At 36.3% G+C, this 15,531-nt stretch overlaps 1 protein-coding gene across 3 annotated transcripts in view; it reads left to right on the top strand.

The window, feature by feature from the left end:
- Positions 1 to 14,424, top strand: part of LOC117399635 (tax1-binding protein 1 homolog B-like) — a 43,751-nt gene extending 29,327 nt beyond the window's left edge. For 2 of the 3 annotated variants that reach the window (XM_033998933.3, XM_033998932.3), the window contains exons 11-18: positions 321 to 411; positions 603 to 721; positions 980 to 1,105; positions 5,577 to 5,663; positions 6,185 to 6,389; positions 7,729 to 7,874; positions 13,030 to 13,124; positions 13,552 to 14,424. In XM_033998933.3, the coding sequence (XP_033854824.3) occupies positions 321 to 411; positions 603 to 721; positions 980 to 1,105; positions 5,577 to 5,663; positions 6,185 to 6,389; positions 7,729 to 7,874; positions 13,030 to 13,124; positions 13,552 to 13,753 (1,071 nt within the window). In that variant the 3' untranslated portion in view covers positions 13,754 to 14,424. The remainder of the gene's footprint in view (positions 1 to 320; positions 412 to 602; positions 722 to 979; positions 1,106 to 5,576; positions 5,664 to 6,184; positions 6,390 to 7,728; positions 7,875 to 13,029; positions 13,125 to 13,551) is intronic. The other variant, XM_033998934.3, reaches the window with a different exon arrangement.
- The last annotated feature ends 1,107 nt before the right edge of the window (positions 14,425 to 15,531 follow it).

The raw sequence follows: 15,531 nt of genomic DNA, 5'->3' as shown, positions 1-15,531 counted from the left end.
ATCCATGGTTATGTTGCTCCAACATTGAGTAATTTTCTTAATTTGCCCTACCTGACTTTGAACCTGTATGTAGTCAATGCTGGAACTTCCTCATTGCATTCAAATCATGTGACAATATTTTAGACCCAGTGAGTAAGCAAAGCTTGCAAGGTCACTGTCGTATTATTTGAATAGCATGAGAGTCTGTTCCCAGCACTCAATTGTGCTTTAAAACCTGAGATGATGACAATGTTATATAGATCAAAGAACACAGTCTAGCCAGAATGCCTTATGCATTGATATAGTGAGTATGTAACCTTAAATCATATATCCTTTTATAGGAGTCAAAGAAAACTACAGTTGCATTCAGCTGTCAACCAACAGAAACAGCAGCAAATCCTGATACTGCTGGAGCAGTGAGTACCCCTGCAGGTATAACCATTTTCATTTTCTATTTAGTTACCAATGGATGGATTTTATGTATTTGAGAAACTTTATTGAACAAACTCTATTGAAGCCATATGTATAAGTGTGTTATGTCAAGTTATCTTGTCTTTCAAGTAGGAGGCTTCAAATAGTGGTGTCAATCCCTTTGAAGCAGTGTTTATGGTTTTGTTTTTCAGTCAGCCCAGCTTCATCTAATACTGTGCTTGACCTGCTCACTCAAGAAAAAATACAAGTAATGAATAAAGAAATGTCTGAACGAAACGACAAGTACAAAAAATACAAACAGATGCTGACTGTAAGTTAACACGTTATTGTATTTGAATTCCTTTGCATTCATTATGTTAAAAGGCTAATTCATTGTGGAACATGGATTGAAGATCGAATTTGTATCAACATGTTCACAAATTGTAATTGACATTCTGTAATAATTAAGAGCTTACAATGCAAAAATGGAATGCATTGCAATAGGTGTTTTTAAAATTGCTGCCAAAAAATGCAGCATAATATATCTGTTGGTTCATTTTGAATTAAAACGTTTGCTGTGTTTGTTTAGGAGGAGAAACAAAAAAGCAGTAGGTATGCAGATGACTTGGCCAGGATGGAGATGAAGTGGAAGGAACAGTTCAAAATAAACGAAAGCTTAAAACTGCAGTTGGCTGCAGATGAAGATCGTTATCAGGTCAGTAAAATAGTTCATATGATTTTTAAAGGACTTCTGTCTTGTATTGACCAAATGTATAATATGGAGTAGGGACGCAACGGTTATGATTTTTCCAAACTGAAACCGAACTGAATCCCACATTTGCATAACATTCCAAACCAAACAATACCGACAAAAGGTAAAACTGAACCGAGCCAGCATTTTCAGAAGCTCAAACTTTACTGCATGTAGACAGTTCATATTAACATACCTTAAAAATGTTATATATGGTAACGTAACTCAAAGGTTATGAGAACGCTTACCTGATTGCCCTCAGTAGGTATAACTGTGGCTTCACACTTAGTCTGGGTGTTCAGATGTCTAGGGCTGTTATCTTTTTAGTTTTGCTGGTGAAAGACGCAGGTGATCATAATAGCAGGCATACGCAAACACTCGGCCTACGTAACCTGAACCTTTTGTTAAAAAAATAAATCCTAAGAAGTAAAAAGCTGATGATGGAAGTTTCAGTTTATACAGCTCTGGAAAAAATTAAGAGACCACTGCAAAATGATCAGTTTCTCTGGTTTTACTATTTATAGGTATGTGTTTGGGTAAAATGAAAATTTTTGTTTTATTCTATAAACTACTGACAACATTTCTCCCAAATTCCAAATAAAAATATTGTCATTTAGAGCATTTATTTGCAGAAAATGACAACTGGTCAAAATAACAAAAAAGATGCAGTGTTGTCAGACCTCGAATAATGCAAAGAAAATAAATTCATATTCATTTTTAAACAACACAATACTAATGTTTTAACTTAAGAAGAGTTCAGAAATCAATATTTGGTGGAATAACCCTGATTTTCAAGCACAGCTTTCATGCGTCTTGGCATGCTCTCCACCAGTCTTTCACATTGATGTTGGGTGACTTTATGCCACTCCTGGCGCAAAAATTCAAGCAGCTCGGCTTTGTTTGATGGCTTGTGACCATCCATCTTCCTCTTGATCACATTCCAGAGGTTTTCAATGGGGTTCAGGTCTGGAGATTGGGCTGGCCATGACAGGGTCTTGATCTGGTGGTCCTCCATCCACACCTTGATTGACCTGGCTGTGTGGCATGGAGCATTGTCCTGCTGGAAAAACCAATCCTCAGAGTTGGGGAACATTGTCAGAGCAGAAGGAAGCAAGTTTTCTTCCAGGACAACCTTGTACTTGGCTTGATTCATGGCAAAGCTGCCCGATTCCAGCCTTGCTGAAGCACCCCCAGATCATCACCGATCCTCCACCACATTTCACAGTGGGTGCGAGACACTGTGGCTTGTAGGCCTCTCCAGGTCTCCGTCTAACCATTAGACGACCAGGTGTTGGGCAAAGCTGAAAATTGGACTCATCTGGGGGTGCTTCAGCAAGGCTGGAATCAGGCAGATTTGTCTTTGTGAAGGACGCATGAATCAAGCCAAGTACAAGGTTGTCCTGGAAGAAAACTTGCTTCCTTCTACTCTGACAATGTTCCCCAACTCTGAGGATTGGTTTTTCCAGCAGGACAATGCTCCATGCCATATTGTGGGCAGCTGGCTCTTTGAGCTAATAAAAATGTAAATAATGATGTTAAACTGAAGTCCCTCACCAATATGAAACTGCAACACAGCTACAAAACAGGAGACAGGGATACTGAGGACACACATCTCGAAGCTGCTTTAGATGCTTCTGTGAGCAGTTCAGTTTATTTATTTATTTATTTTTTTTTTTTAATTTAGTCGTCGCCAATTATTTTTACCCCGGTTTTCACCCCAATTTAGCATGCCCAATTATTATCTGTATCCCCGGCTCACCGCTCGCAACCCCCCCGCCGACTCAGGAAACGGAGAATGAAACACGCGTCCTCCGAAACGTGCTCCTTCCAAGCCGTCATTTTTCGCACTGCAGATCCACAGCAATGCTACCAGACCTATAGTGCCGGAGGACAACACAGATCTGGCAGCTCCGCTGCAGAGCCACAGGCGCCCTATCGGCCACAGGGGTCGCTGATGCGCGGTGAGCCGTGGATTCCCCTGCCGACCTAAGCCCTCCCTACCCTGGCAGCGCTCAGCCAATTGTGCGCCGCCCCCTAGGAACTCTCGGTCACGGTCAGTTGTGGCCTGGATTCGAACCAGCGATCTCCAGGCTATAGGGCACATCCTGCGAGGAGCGCCTTTACTGGATGCGCCACTCGGGAGCCCCCAGTTCAGTTTATTTTTAATAAGGTAGCTTAATTTACTATGCATATATTTGAGGTGGGAATTTGAGTAATTTAGTGCTCGAGTCCTCGGGTGTTAAAAATTTCGAGTACTCGAACCTAATGCCAGACAATATTATTCTACATATGCGCAACAAAAATTACTACATTAACACTAGAACCGCCGCGGTTATACTCATACCTAAAACTGTCGCTGACATTCATTATGACGGTACATTTTAAACAACATCTATGAAAGACAACTATCCGGTACAACTCAAAAGTTTTATTCAAGCACATCATATCAAACATCTGGGTACACAGTTGTACGATATCACAACAAAAGGAATATGCTTTTTTTTTTTTTTTTTTGGTGCATAAGTATAGCTATTATGTACTATATATCACCTTACAGTACAATAATACAACAAAAAATGGACTGAATGATAATACCCGAAAATCTTTAATATTTTTAATAAAGTAGCGGCGCAAATATAGTATTGGGTGGTGGATTGCGTCGATCGTCGGCTTATTTTGACCTGCATTCATTGTCACTATTTTTGCCTTGAAAATAATTGGTTATTTTTTTAGCAGTCAGTTTTAACGTTTTAGCCACTCGAAGTGCTTAACACAGAAAACCCGCCCCTTCAACCCTCTGATTGGTTAAATGTTGTGTCAAGACATAACACATCTGTCATGTGGTTCCAAGATTTTTTTCCACCCAGCAAAGTGCAAATTATCTAGTCTGCTAGAAGCGCAATCAATCCTTGTTGTTAAAGGCACAGCAGCATCTGCAAGACGGGCGGATCAGGTTTTTTCAAAAGGCCTGGGGAGAACCCTGGTATTTATTTAGGAAAAGTCATAAACTGACAACCACATAACTTTCAGACATGCAGTGTAATTTAAATTTGAAAACCTCAATCCGTCAAAAGGCGCTAACAAAACTACTTTATTAATTAAACAGGGCCTGTGTTTGGGTCAGGACCACACCACAAACACAATAAATCCTTCCTCCTGTCTCTATCTAAAACCTCGCTCACTTTCTCGCTCGCTCTGTTCCACACACACACAGGCTCCTGCTCTATCAGTCCCCTCACACACAGAGAGCGGACCAATACTCTCATGGGGAGGGGGTGGGGGCATAGCAAGGGCATCTAGATGACATGGGCCGCACCCAACAACGGCTCACACACACCCACACCAACACTACCAAAACTGTGTTGCTGCATTCTATTGGCATGTTGATTGAATTAGTGTACGGGCCTTATCATAGTCATATGTATTATAGCAACGGGTTAAACCAGCACACTAAATGAGAACTCTATGCATGTTTTTGGGGGGCTGGCATCAGGCCCGAGTTAAAATGCTGCCACACATCTCCGTCACTTTGAAGCCAACATGTTGTTTAAATTATTTCAATTTTGAAAACCATGAGCTGCAGTTCTACTCAGATGTGACTTGCACAGGATTTGCCACTTGCTGTATCACTGACCTTGTTGAATATGGGGGTACCGGGAAAATAATTCATTGTCTTTTTAATGCCATATTTTATTCTTTCGACATTGTCTAATTATATAATACATTGGTGTGAGTGTTGCAATAACACTGTATTGAGCTTAAAATAAAATAAAAATGTACGTAATAATGGTATGTTCCATTCCATTTTTGTTTTTAAACTTTCATTTTGGTTTTGCTGAAAACAAATTGGGCAAAAATAGCTTAGAACCAACTTGCATCCCTAATATTGAGCCAGCTAATATTGTGTGCTGTGATTGAAACACTACAGAAGTGTCACCATTCTTGTTTTTGTTTTCTTTGACTAATTAAGTAATTGTAGGGACTAATCCATACTTGATATTTTTCCTAATGTACATTTTGTTCTCTCCCAAATTTTCAGAATTGAAGTTTATTGTATTGTATTTTTTCATTTTCACAAATATTACTGTTTGCAATTTTATGTTGACCAGCACAATCCTCTGTGTTCTGCTGTCAATATCCTGCATATACTAAAGCCTGAATTCTGACTTGAATAGGCCGAGACATAAATGCACACTATAGACAAAGACTGCTAAAACAAACAGGTAGAGAGAATTGTGTGTTTCCTGTAACTTTCCTCCGCTATAAAGCAACGATAAAAAGCTAATTTTATACTATAAATTGGTCATATGAAAATGGGATACCTAAAAAAAAAAACATGTGGGTAATACTTCTTATACTAACTTCTTCTGATGTACTTTTAATGTAACATTTTTCATTCTATAAAAATAACATTAAATTGAACTATTGCTTTTAGAGTCGAGTGGCTGAAAAGGGGAGGGAAGTGAATAAGCTAAAAGAAAATCTGGAATTGGTTTTTAAAGAGAACAGGAAACTAGAGGAGGTATGCACATATTGAAGAATTGAATTTGCTGAGATGCCTTACTAGTCCTTTATATGTCCATGGCCTTTGCATATGAGAATTTGAGGTTTAGATTGCTTTGCCACTTAATAGTATCGGCGACAGATAAAAGCAGTCATTAAAAGGGGTTGTGAAATTCTCTTTGAACAAAGAGAGGTTCTTAATTCCAAATCTAATAAAATGTAAACAGAGGAGACCAAATTAAATTAAAAGCTTTATGACTTTTTACAGACTGTAAAAAAAAAAAAAAAACTACATTTGACTTTTTATGGTAGAAAGATGAAATGGTCGATAAAGTAGGATTTGGGTTGTTCTGGGATAAAATACATTGCAAAGGTATTTTCTGAAGTAAATACATTTTAAATGAGTAACTTAAGTGTAGATTAATTCAGAATATTTTTGTATAGAAAAGTCTTCCTCGGCCCATCTTGAAAAGAAAGTCGCATTAGTACACATCGTAAAATAGTGAAAACTCACTTGCCTTTTTGTTGTGTTTCAAACAGGAGCTACAGAAAAAAATAGAAAGCCAACTGGAAAGAGTAAGTGAAGGGCAGAGTTCCCAGGGTGCAATGCAGGTTGGAGTGACTCAGCCAGTGGTCCTGCAGTACCCGATTCCATATTCACCAGAAATCCTGCCAGCCAATCTGGTAGCAGTGAGACCCCCTGAACTGCACTATGGAAATCCCTATTCCACTCAGCACAAGAGAGGTGTGTTCAGTAGAGATTCTTAATGTGTGGCCTCATTACGTGCCTATCTACAAGATTTGCATTCCAAATAGATTTTTGGCTGTTACTGGATAAATTTGCAACACATCAAATCTGCAACGGCTATTTCTCATTTGCTATGTTTCATGTTTCAAACGTGCAAATGAGAGTAATGGGAACCATGCTGTTATTGCCTGGCATATTTCAGCGCAATGATTTATACATTTAAAATACATTGAGCACTATACGTGTGTGTGTGTGAGATATTTGTATTTATTTATTTAAACCCGACACCTCCTAATGTCAGGCAAACATATCCGGTTTAGCGAGGGGCTACTCCTATATGATTATGAAAAGCTTTTTGATAGAAACACTTTTTTTATTTATTTATTTATCTGGGGGTGAAGGTGGGGGCCCCCACTATAGATTCAGATGGGATTAAACAGCCTTTCATTTATATAGATAGATAGATAGATGGATGTCAGCATTAAAATAGGTACAATGAACATGGAACAGAATGCATTGTACAGATGATGTTTACAATTAACAAAAGCAATGTTATTTTGATTCTTGCACCCTTGCATGTATACACGTTATCATTCGGGCACCCTCTGCTGCAGCAGATCACAACTCGACTCCCAGTAATTATTTGAACAGTGCTGCACGACTCTGACAATGTATGATGCTACAGATCTCACTAAGATCTAATGAGTTTCTGTCTGATGCAGAATTTAATGAAAGGTGTATCGGGTTTTACGTTATTTAAACGTTGATACTTGTATATTGTTTAAAACATGTGTGGTATAGATTTGATTAAACTGTAGGACACAATACAGTATTTATTGATAAGGCAGAACAATTAGACAAGCCCGGTACATTTTAATATTTTAAAGCATCTGGTACATTTTAAAGTGTATGCTAAGAAATAAATAAATAAATAATAATAATAATAATATTACATTTAATTTAAATACCAAAAATATTTAATATTTTTTTATTTATTTTGTTGCCGAGTGATAAATTCTGCTCAACTGGAATATAAATCTGCGTTTTGAAGCAAATCTAATAATCATTTTAACATTACAGATGATACTGCTATTAATCTTTAACTACAAATAACTAAAAAACATTATATATATATATATATATATATATATATATATATATATATATATATATATATATATATATATATATATATATATATACATCAGTTCTAAAATTGTATTACTATTAGAATTATTTATAGAGGTTTCATTTTTAACAGTTTCTCTTATCTAAATTTGATTACGTTACAAAAAACGGTATGTGATCATTGTGTTTCTGTATATTTCTTCCATAGATGGAGCAGATGGTACATTTTCTTCAGACCAGATCCACAGACCTCCCATAGGAGCCCCCTTTTTGGACAGCAACGTAGTTTGCATTCAGCCAGCACGCAACCTAAGCAGGCCTGATGGACTTGAAGACCCTGAAGAGCTTAGCAATGTAAATATATAATTCTCTTAATCCCTGAATGGAATACATTCTTCAAGTAGTAGCACCTATCTGCTTAATCTTAGGCAGAGAAGAGGTTTGGATGAAAATAAAAATGTGCTTGTTAAAATTTACAGCAAGGTTTCATTAAAACTGATTTTCCTGTGCTAATTAGTCAGCGAGAACAAAAAATAATTGAGGTGCTGTTACTATCTATTAGACAAGTAAAATTGGGGCTCATTGCTGAATAACAATTATAATATCAACTGTTAGAAAACGTCATTACAGTACTGTGCTCTTTGCTAGTACAGTAGTATCATGACCTGTTTCTCATTTAGTCTCATTTGCTGCAGTAAATTGCTATTAACCTTTGCTGAAGTCGATCATTGTTCAGACAGGCGTGGTTTGAGCCTTACAGCTTGAAATCTCTAACAATGTGAAATGTATTTTACCTTCCTGACTTATGACTTTATCTGTCAGCTACAGAGAACAATTAGGAGAACTGTCAGAAGCTGCAAAGCTTGTTTGAAAACCATGATGTGTGTTTAGCCATGTTTGCCACCTGGCTTTTTATTGTACATGTAGAGTTTGACCGTTCCTGGTGCACACATTACAAATGACAAGCTCTCATTTGAGTCATTTGCTGCAGTTTAATTAGCAGAGTATTTGTCCTGATCTATTGGTGATCCTCGCTGGCTTTTTTCTCAAGCAATAAAAGTGGACCTTTGTGCTGGTTAGGAGACAGCTAACATTGGGCTATGAAAGGACGTAGTATATTTAGCGACTTAAATTTCACACATTTCGCCTGATTTCAGCCAAATATTTACATAGCAAAAAAACGTAGTGCATTTGCAGCTGGGGTTGGAGATGTATTTTACTTTTTTTTTCTAAACAGATGTAAGTTTTAGTTTTTAATACTGACATTCATGTCGTGAATAATAAATGTGAATCGGTCTGTAATTCTGTTAATACGTTGTTGTGTAAAATGAAATGGCTATGTACAGTATGTTAATAGTATGCCTGGCAGGCACTGTGTAATTAAAGTGTCAGTTAGTTTGAAGATTTCTGCCTCTTGCATCTTGGAGAACAAGCACCACTAGCTGCTTAATGACAGTATTATGACAGCAGTGTGGTGTAGTGGTTAGGACTATGGACTCTTGACCGGAGGGTCGTGGGTTCAATCCCAGATGGGGGACACTGCTGCTGTACCCTTGAGCAAGGTACTTTACCTAAATTGCTCCAGTAAAAACCCAACTGTATAAATGGGTAATTGTATGTAAAAAATAACGTGATATCTTGTAAGTCGCCCTGGGTAAGGGCGTCTGCTAAGAAATAAATAATAATAATAATAATAATAATAATAATAATAATAATAATAATAACTGGTTGAAGTTGAAGCAGCTGCCATGTTACATGGGCAGCTGGTTTTCTTAAAAGCTTTTTTCTTGACCAGAGTTTGAAATGTAATAACATCAGTTCAGGACTCGACAATATTTATATGTAGATTCTAAAATACTTGCTAATGTTAACTACAGTAGCACTGGCAAACAAAATGTCTGCCCTACGTACTTTCAAAACACTCTATACATTACGTTCAAAGCATTTATTACTTTCAAAACACTCTTACGCACACAACACTTTATAGTACATTAAGTTCAAAGCATTTACGTACAAAATAGAGTTGAAATACAAAGCAAACAAAAAATAAAAATTTCCAAAATTAACTATATACACATTAAAGAAAAAACACTGTACTACACCCTGAAACACACACACACACATGAATACAGCAAATTGGAATCTATGGCTAACAGGTGACCTTATTTCAAGCATACTGGTTTAAGTTATTTTGCTTCAAAAACAGCGGTCATTCTCGAGGGATTACAACATTTTTCGCTACATAATGTTTTGAATAATTTTTTATATAATCTTTTTTAATGAAAAAATACAGAATGACATTCATATTTAGTCTCATTTAGACACATTTAATTAGCACTATTACACACACGTTTTTCCGCATGTTTAGGAAAATAAATATATATATAGGTTACTAACAACAAAACATTGACAAAATAAAACTAATAGGCTACATGTATTAAATGTAACTGGTTTTATTTATTTAAGCAGTGATTAGAAAATATGGTGTATGTATTAGTATTAAACTGTTTATTGATTTGTTTGTGTTACAGGGGCGTGTTTTGAACGTGAATTAGTGTTTTGAAAGTACGCTCATTTAATAGTGTTATCAACTTGCATTCCTAACACTCTACAGGAAAGGTAAAAAAATAATAATAATGTGATCAGAAATTCTAAAATAGTCAAATATAACTTGAGCTTTAACTGATAAAACACACCTAAAAAATAAACCTACAACAACAACAAAAAAAAACTCAGTTGGCAATGTCCCTCCTTGCTGACAGCTCCTCGGATTGATTTGTTCTGAATACTTTAAACCCACCCCAACTACTGAGTGACAGCACACATTCATACATTTCTATTGGAGGATTGTAACACACATGCAAGATTTAAAACAAGATTACAATTACAGTTCCATCACAGGGAGTATTAACATGCTCGTGGAAATTAAAACAGAATAACAAATTGTGTCAATGTAAAAAAAAATGCCTAAACACACAAGAACCCCAGAAGAATGTGACTGTGATCATAAGGATTTTGTTGTGGAAGACAGCAAAGGAAAGAAGGTACAGTTGAAGTGTGCAAGCACTGTCGAGTTCTGCATATTGTGACAGAAAAAAAGAAAATTTGGAAAGTAACCGAAAACAGTAATTTTTGTTGTTTTGTTAATAGATGAAATGGTAGTCCAGAGATGATAGACAAAGAGAAGATGAGGAGATACCTTTTTCTTGGATTAACCAAACAATAATTAATCACAAGCTTTCAAGACCTCAAAGGTCTCTCTCTTCAGGTGAAAGTAGGAAAGAGAGATTGATGTTTACTTTGTTGTTTTGCTATAAAGGTTATTCTGGCATGTAAAGTATTGCAGGTTATTTTGTAAAACAGTTTTGGTGTGGCAGGAAAAGTAACATAGCTAAATATAAACCATTTCTTCAAATATTTGCTTAAACGTATAAATGTACTGTATGGTAATTAATTGGTTGGAGTGTTTATTTCATAATTTATATAACAGTGCTGTATTATAAATCATGGAAATATTCTTACCTAATTGGATAAGAAGCCCAGCCCCCATATTAGCAGCATAATATTTATTCTTTTTTAATTTGTGTGGTTTCTGAGAGCCTTACTTCAGGGACCAAAACAGAATTTAAGAGGGGGGGGGGGTTGGATTTTGTTAGTTTTATTACAACACAATTTAAAACTACATTGGCATCTTGAGGGTTTTTTTTTTCTTTGGTTAAAATGTTAACCTTAAACTGTTTAGTGAGATCTATGATAAGTATTAGTTGAGCTCTATTTTTAAATTGCAAGGCAGCAGATTTATATGCTGTTTATTGTACCACGACTGTAATTCAAAGACAGCTAATAAAATAACTATAAACATTATATTGCAGCATTGTGGGTATGTTTTTTTTTATTTTTATTTTTTTTATGTAAACTATCCAAATGCACTTAATTGATATCCATTACCTAACAAATTGTGGCCTGGATTCAATTAAACTAGAGTTGCTAGCAACTATAAAGGCTTCCAAGCAGTTATCGTGAAATTTAAGCGCATTGGTTATTATACATGAAACGTTATCATCACATCTGTGCTAACTGTGTCCATTTTGGCACAAATATGAGAAGACTTTTGAAAATTGCCTGAAATTTTCATTAAATCTAAGATAGCTGCCACACCATGTGACCAAAGGCCGCCATATTGACCATGGCACAACATCCCATAGTCCTCTACATCCCTATCAAATTTCGTGCATTTTGGTGCAGCCTATAAGAAGTTATGGGCAGTTTTATAGCCAGTTGCGTATGTTGATGTCATGCATCACGTTTGACATTTAGGAGAGGTCAGAGGTCACGGGCGATGACATTTGACTCATATGACTTCCCATACGTGTTCCATTATAACTATGACCCTGTCGGCACGCCCTATGAGTAAAAATTTCAACATAAATTCCAATATGGCCGCCACGCCGTGTGAGCAATCTGTTTCAATCTTCAGCAGTTATTACTTTCCAATGGTCTGTACAATTGTGTTGACATTGAATAGCATAAGCGCAGTGATTTTCTTGTCATGGGTTGCAAAAGTTTTTTTTTCACAATTATCAATATGGCCGCCAAACCATGTGACCAAAATGTGTCATTTTCATATCACCAGTACTTCACGTGAGTCTCTCTGGTCATATAAAGTTTCATGACTGTAGTGTATTGCACCTCGGATTTCTGCACGAATGTATGAAAATAGAGCCGTCGTGAAACAATTATTTGCGTGGCGCGGTCATGTTTTCCAACGAAAAAGCATGGATTATACAAACGGTAGAAAGGACGTGGTCATGAACATTGTGATTTCTTTTTTTTTCCTTATCGGTGCCATGCCGATAGGCTACTGATTATCGGTGGACCCCTAATTTAAAATATAAAACGAAGGCTTTGGGCAAAGGGTTTTCTGTGGTAGGGTTTTTTTTTTTTTTTTTAAATAGCTATATATATTTTTAATAGATGTATACATTTCTTGGCTGCATGAATCAGTGATGGATATACAATTTAAAATGGAGATTATGAGTAAAATGGATTAGCAATAGGAAGTATGTTATGCACCCAGATATATTCAGTTACAAAATGAAAATGGTGGAAAGTTGTTTTTTTTATTTTTTTTGTTTGTTTTGGGAAGAATCTGTACCTAAATATTTTGGAATTTGATTGTGTGCCACTAAAAGTCTGGGACAATCCCATGTTCATTTCCTATCTATGTATTGGATGAGTATATAGTAGATTCAACTCCTGTTTGATGAAGGATATATTAGACCACCCCGTGTGAAGGCCATTCATGCACCTGTCCTCAGTCTGAGGTGTTTTATTTTTTTTATTTTTGCAGTCTCCTAGTCTCCTGTCCCAGAATTGTGCTTTTCATGTCTTGCAGTGAATTGCTGCAGCCCGTATATAGTGTATGTCATGGATAAGGTATGTTAATAGAGTGGTGCGCATTAGCATGTTTTCAGTGTTGTGGTGTAAAGGCTTTTCCCTGTTTCCACAGGGTGAGGATGATGCTGAGACTGTGCAGTCAGCAGCCAGCGACACAGGACATTCCCTGCTTCAGGATCGTAGGGCTCGCTTCTGCTTTGATTCAAGGTAACTGGCTCTTTCCCTCTTAATGCAGGTCTTTATCCGTTAGATTCCTCTTGACAATCACAGGCTGCAGTGCTGATTTAGGGTACCACTGTTTGTTCTTGTAGGTGTCAGTAGATTGAATGGTTAATGTTCGGGTGCATACTGACAGGGAATTGATTTTGTTGATTTCCTTTATAATATATTTGGTAAACAACAGATGAGGCTGGTTGGATCAGTTTACCTCATAGTCAGTGGAATTGCCTACTGCTTTATACCAGTAGTATTGGCAATATTTAGCCTTATAATTATTTAAATGTTTAAATGTACTGCTTGTATTTAGGTATTAACAATGCACTATTGGTTTCTGGTAAAACAAACCCTTATGTATTTATATTGTTCATTTTAACGGCTAGCTAAGTTATTGTGTATTAATTTTCTTTCTTTTCAGCATTGATGTTCATAAGAAGTGCCCACTCTGTGAGGTCATCTTTCCTCCTAATTATGACCAGAGCAAGTTTGAAGAGCATGTCGAAAGCCATTGGAAAGTGTGCCCCATATGCAATGAGCAGTTTCCACTAGACTATGACCAGCACGTTTTTGAGAAACATGTGCAAACCCACTTTGACGGAAATGTTTTGAACTTTGATTAAGTAGGAGAATTGTTTAGTGTTTTTGCTAAATTAGGTCGGAGGAATATAGGAATATGTTGCATATACTGTCAAGTACTTTTTTCCATCAAGCTTTGAACTTGAACTAACATCTTGCATGCGTTTATTATTTACCAGGCTGAATATTTAGGGCATAAAATAAGATGTTATAATGAGAGTAGTGTATCGGTATTTGGGATAAACTGCATAACTTGTGAAAAAGAGTAAGACTTAAAAGGTAATTTTTACAGTACACATAAACGCTGCTGTTAAATATACATGGCTATACTGAGTAAGATCAATTATATTCTTTTGGAGGAAAATAAGGAGGCATTCTTTAGGATTCTACTTCATGAAGAGGTCATAGGCTTCTCGATGTAATAATCAATATCGAAATGTTCCTGCTGAGTTGACTGATGCTGATTTTATTGGCACTGATAAATTATTATTTGCAGCACCTTGGGCATAATTTTACAGAGCTATGAAACATGCATTGCTTGTTTCTATTTTAAATGTATTCTATCCACTTATTGTTGCTTTGATCATTTTATGTTTAAACTGTTTGTAATAACTGAAATGTATAAAGCAGTATTTTTACATTTCATTATTTTCCTTATTAATGGTATAGGGTGTACTGCATTTGTTCCCCAAAATAAATACATTTAGCTTTGTCATGTTTTGGTTTTGTTTTTTATACAAAGTCCTTGTTTTCTTTATTAGCCCCCCCCCCCCAGAATGTAATAAGGTCTAACTGATACGTCTTCCTCAAACAAAGGTTTTCAAAGCCTTTTCACTTTCTACAAAAAAGTACCTCAAGGGTAGCTTATGTAAAAGTGGATGTGTTAGTCCCAGAGTAACGATGCTCCAGAAGTAGTCATTCCGAGAGTAAAACTGGGTTGCACAAGAGTGGATTTACAGATGAGTTACTATTGCCAGGGTAACATATGCAAATTAGGTAAAGTGTTCCATACTGGTAGATATTTTGTTTTTTAGTGCTGAGGTAAGTGTCAACTGTAAATAAACAGAGTTAATCAAAATATGTTTCTTAGAAAACGGTATGTTACGGTTCATGTGTAAAATCAGTAAATCTATAGATTAACCGGTAAATGTGTAGATTTACCAGCTCAGCGGTTAATGTATAAAATAACTAAGGAGGTGGTAGTATAAACAATGGCCGTATCCGTTGCTTTCCACACCGTCGATCGTTTACCACCTTCCACACGCTAGGCCCTTTATCAATCACCGATATTTTCCTTTGTAGCAGCCCAGTTTTGAACTTTGTTTCTCAGTATAGTCGCTTTGTCATTGCAGTATTTTTAATAAACTGTGGGGATTTGTACTGAGTAAATGTGAACTAAAAAAAATAAAAATAAATGTAAAATATGTTAATATATATTTAGTCTCTCAGACCCCTCCAGGACAGAGATGCACTATATTAACACATGCTGAAGTCTACTATACCGTACATGCAATTTGGAACATATATTTATTCTGGCACTTTGTAGAGTACCTAGTTATATTGTTTTGTTATTTTTTATAATCTAAAGTAGTGTTTATTGACTGTTGGCGATTGTGAGATTATACAGAGATAAAGAGAAAACAGATATTTTAAAATACAGCTTTCTTTGTAATGGACGCAAGATTAGCAAAAAATAAATCATCTTCTCTGTATATGTCAAGAGGAGTAGTCCAATCTTTAGATACTCTTCCAGGACTTGTTCAAATAATCCAATAAATACTCCTCTATATTCAAAATACTGAATGAAATAAACTAGCCCACT

This window comes from Acipenser ruthenus, chromosome 4 (assembly GCF_902713425.1).
Source record: "Acipenser ruthenus chromosome 4, fAciRut3.2 maternal haplotype, whole genome shotgun sequence".
NCBI classification, from domain to species: Eukaryota; Metazoa; Chordata; class Actinopteri; order Acipenseriformes; family Acipenseridae; genus Acipenser; species Acipenser ruthenus.
This window is presented reverse-complemented; position numbering and strand designations above follow the sequence as displayed.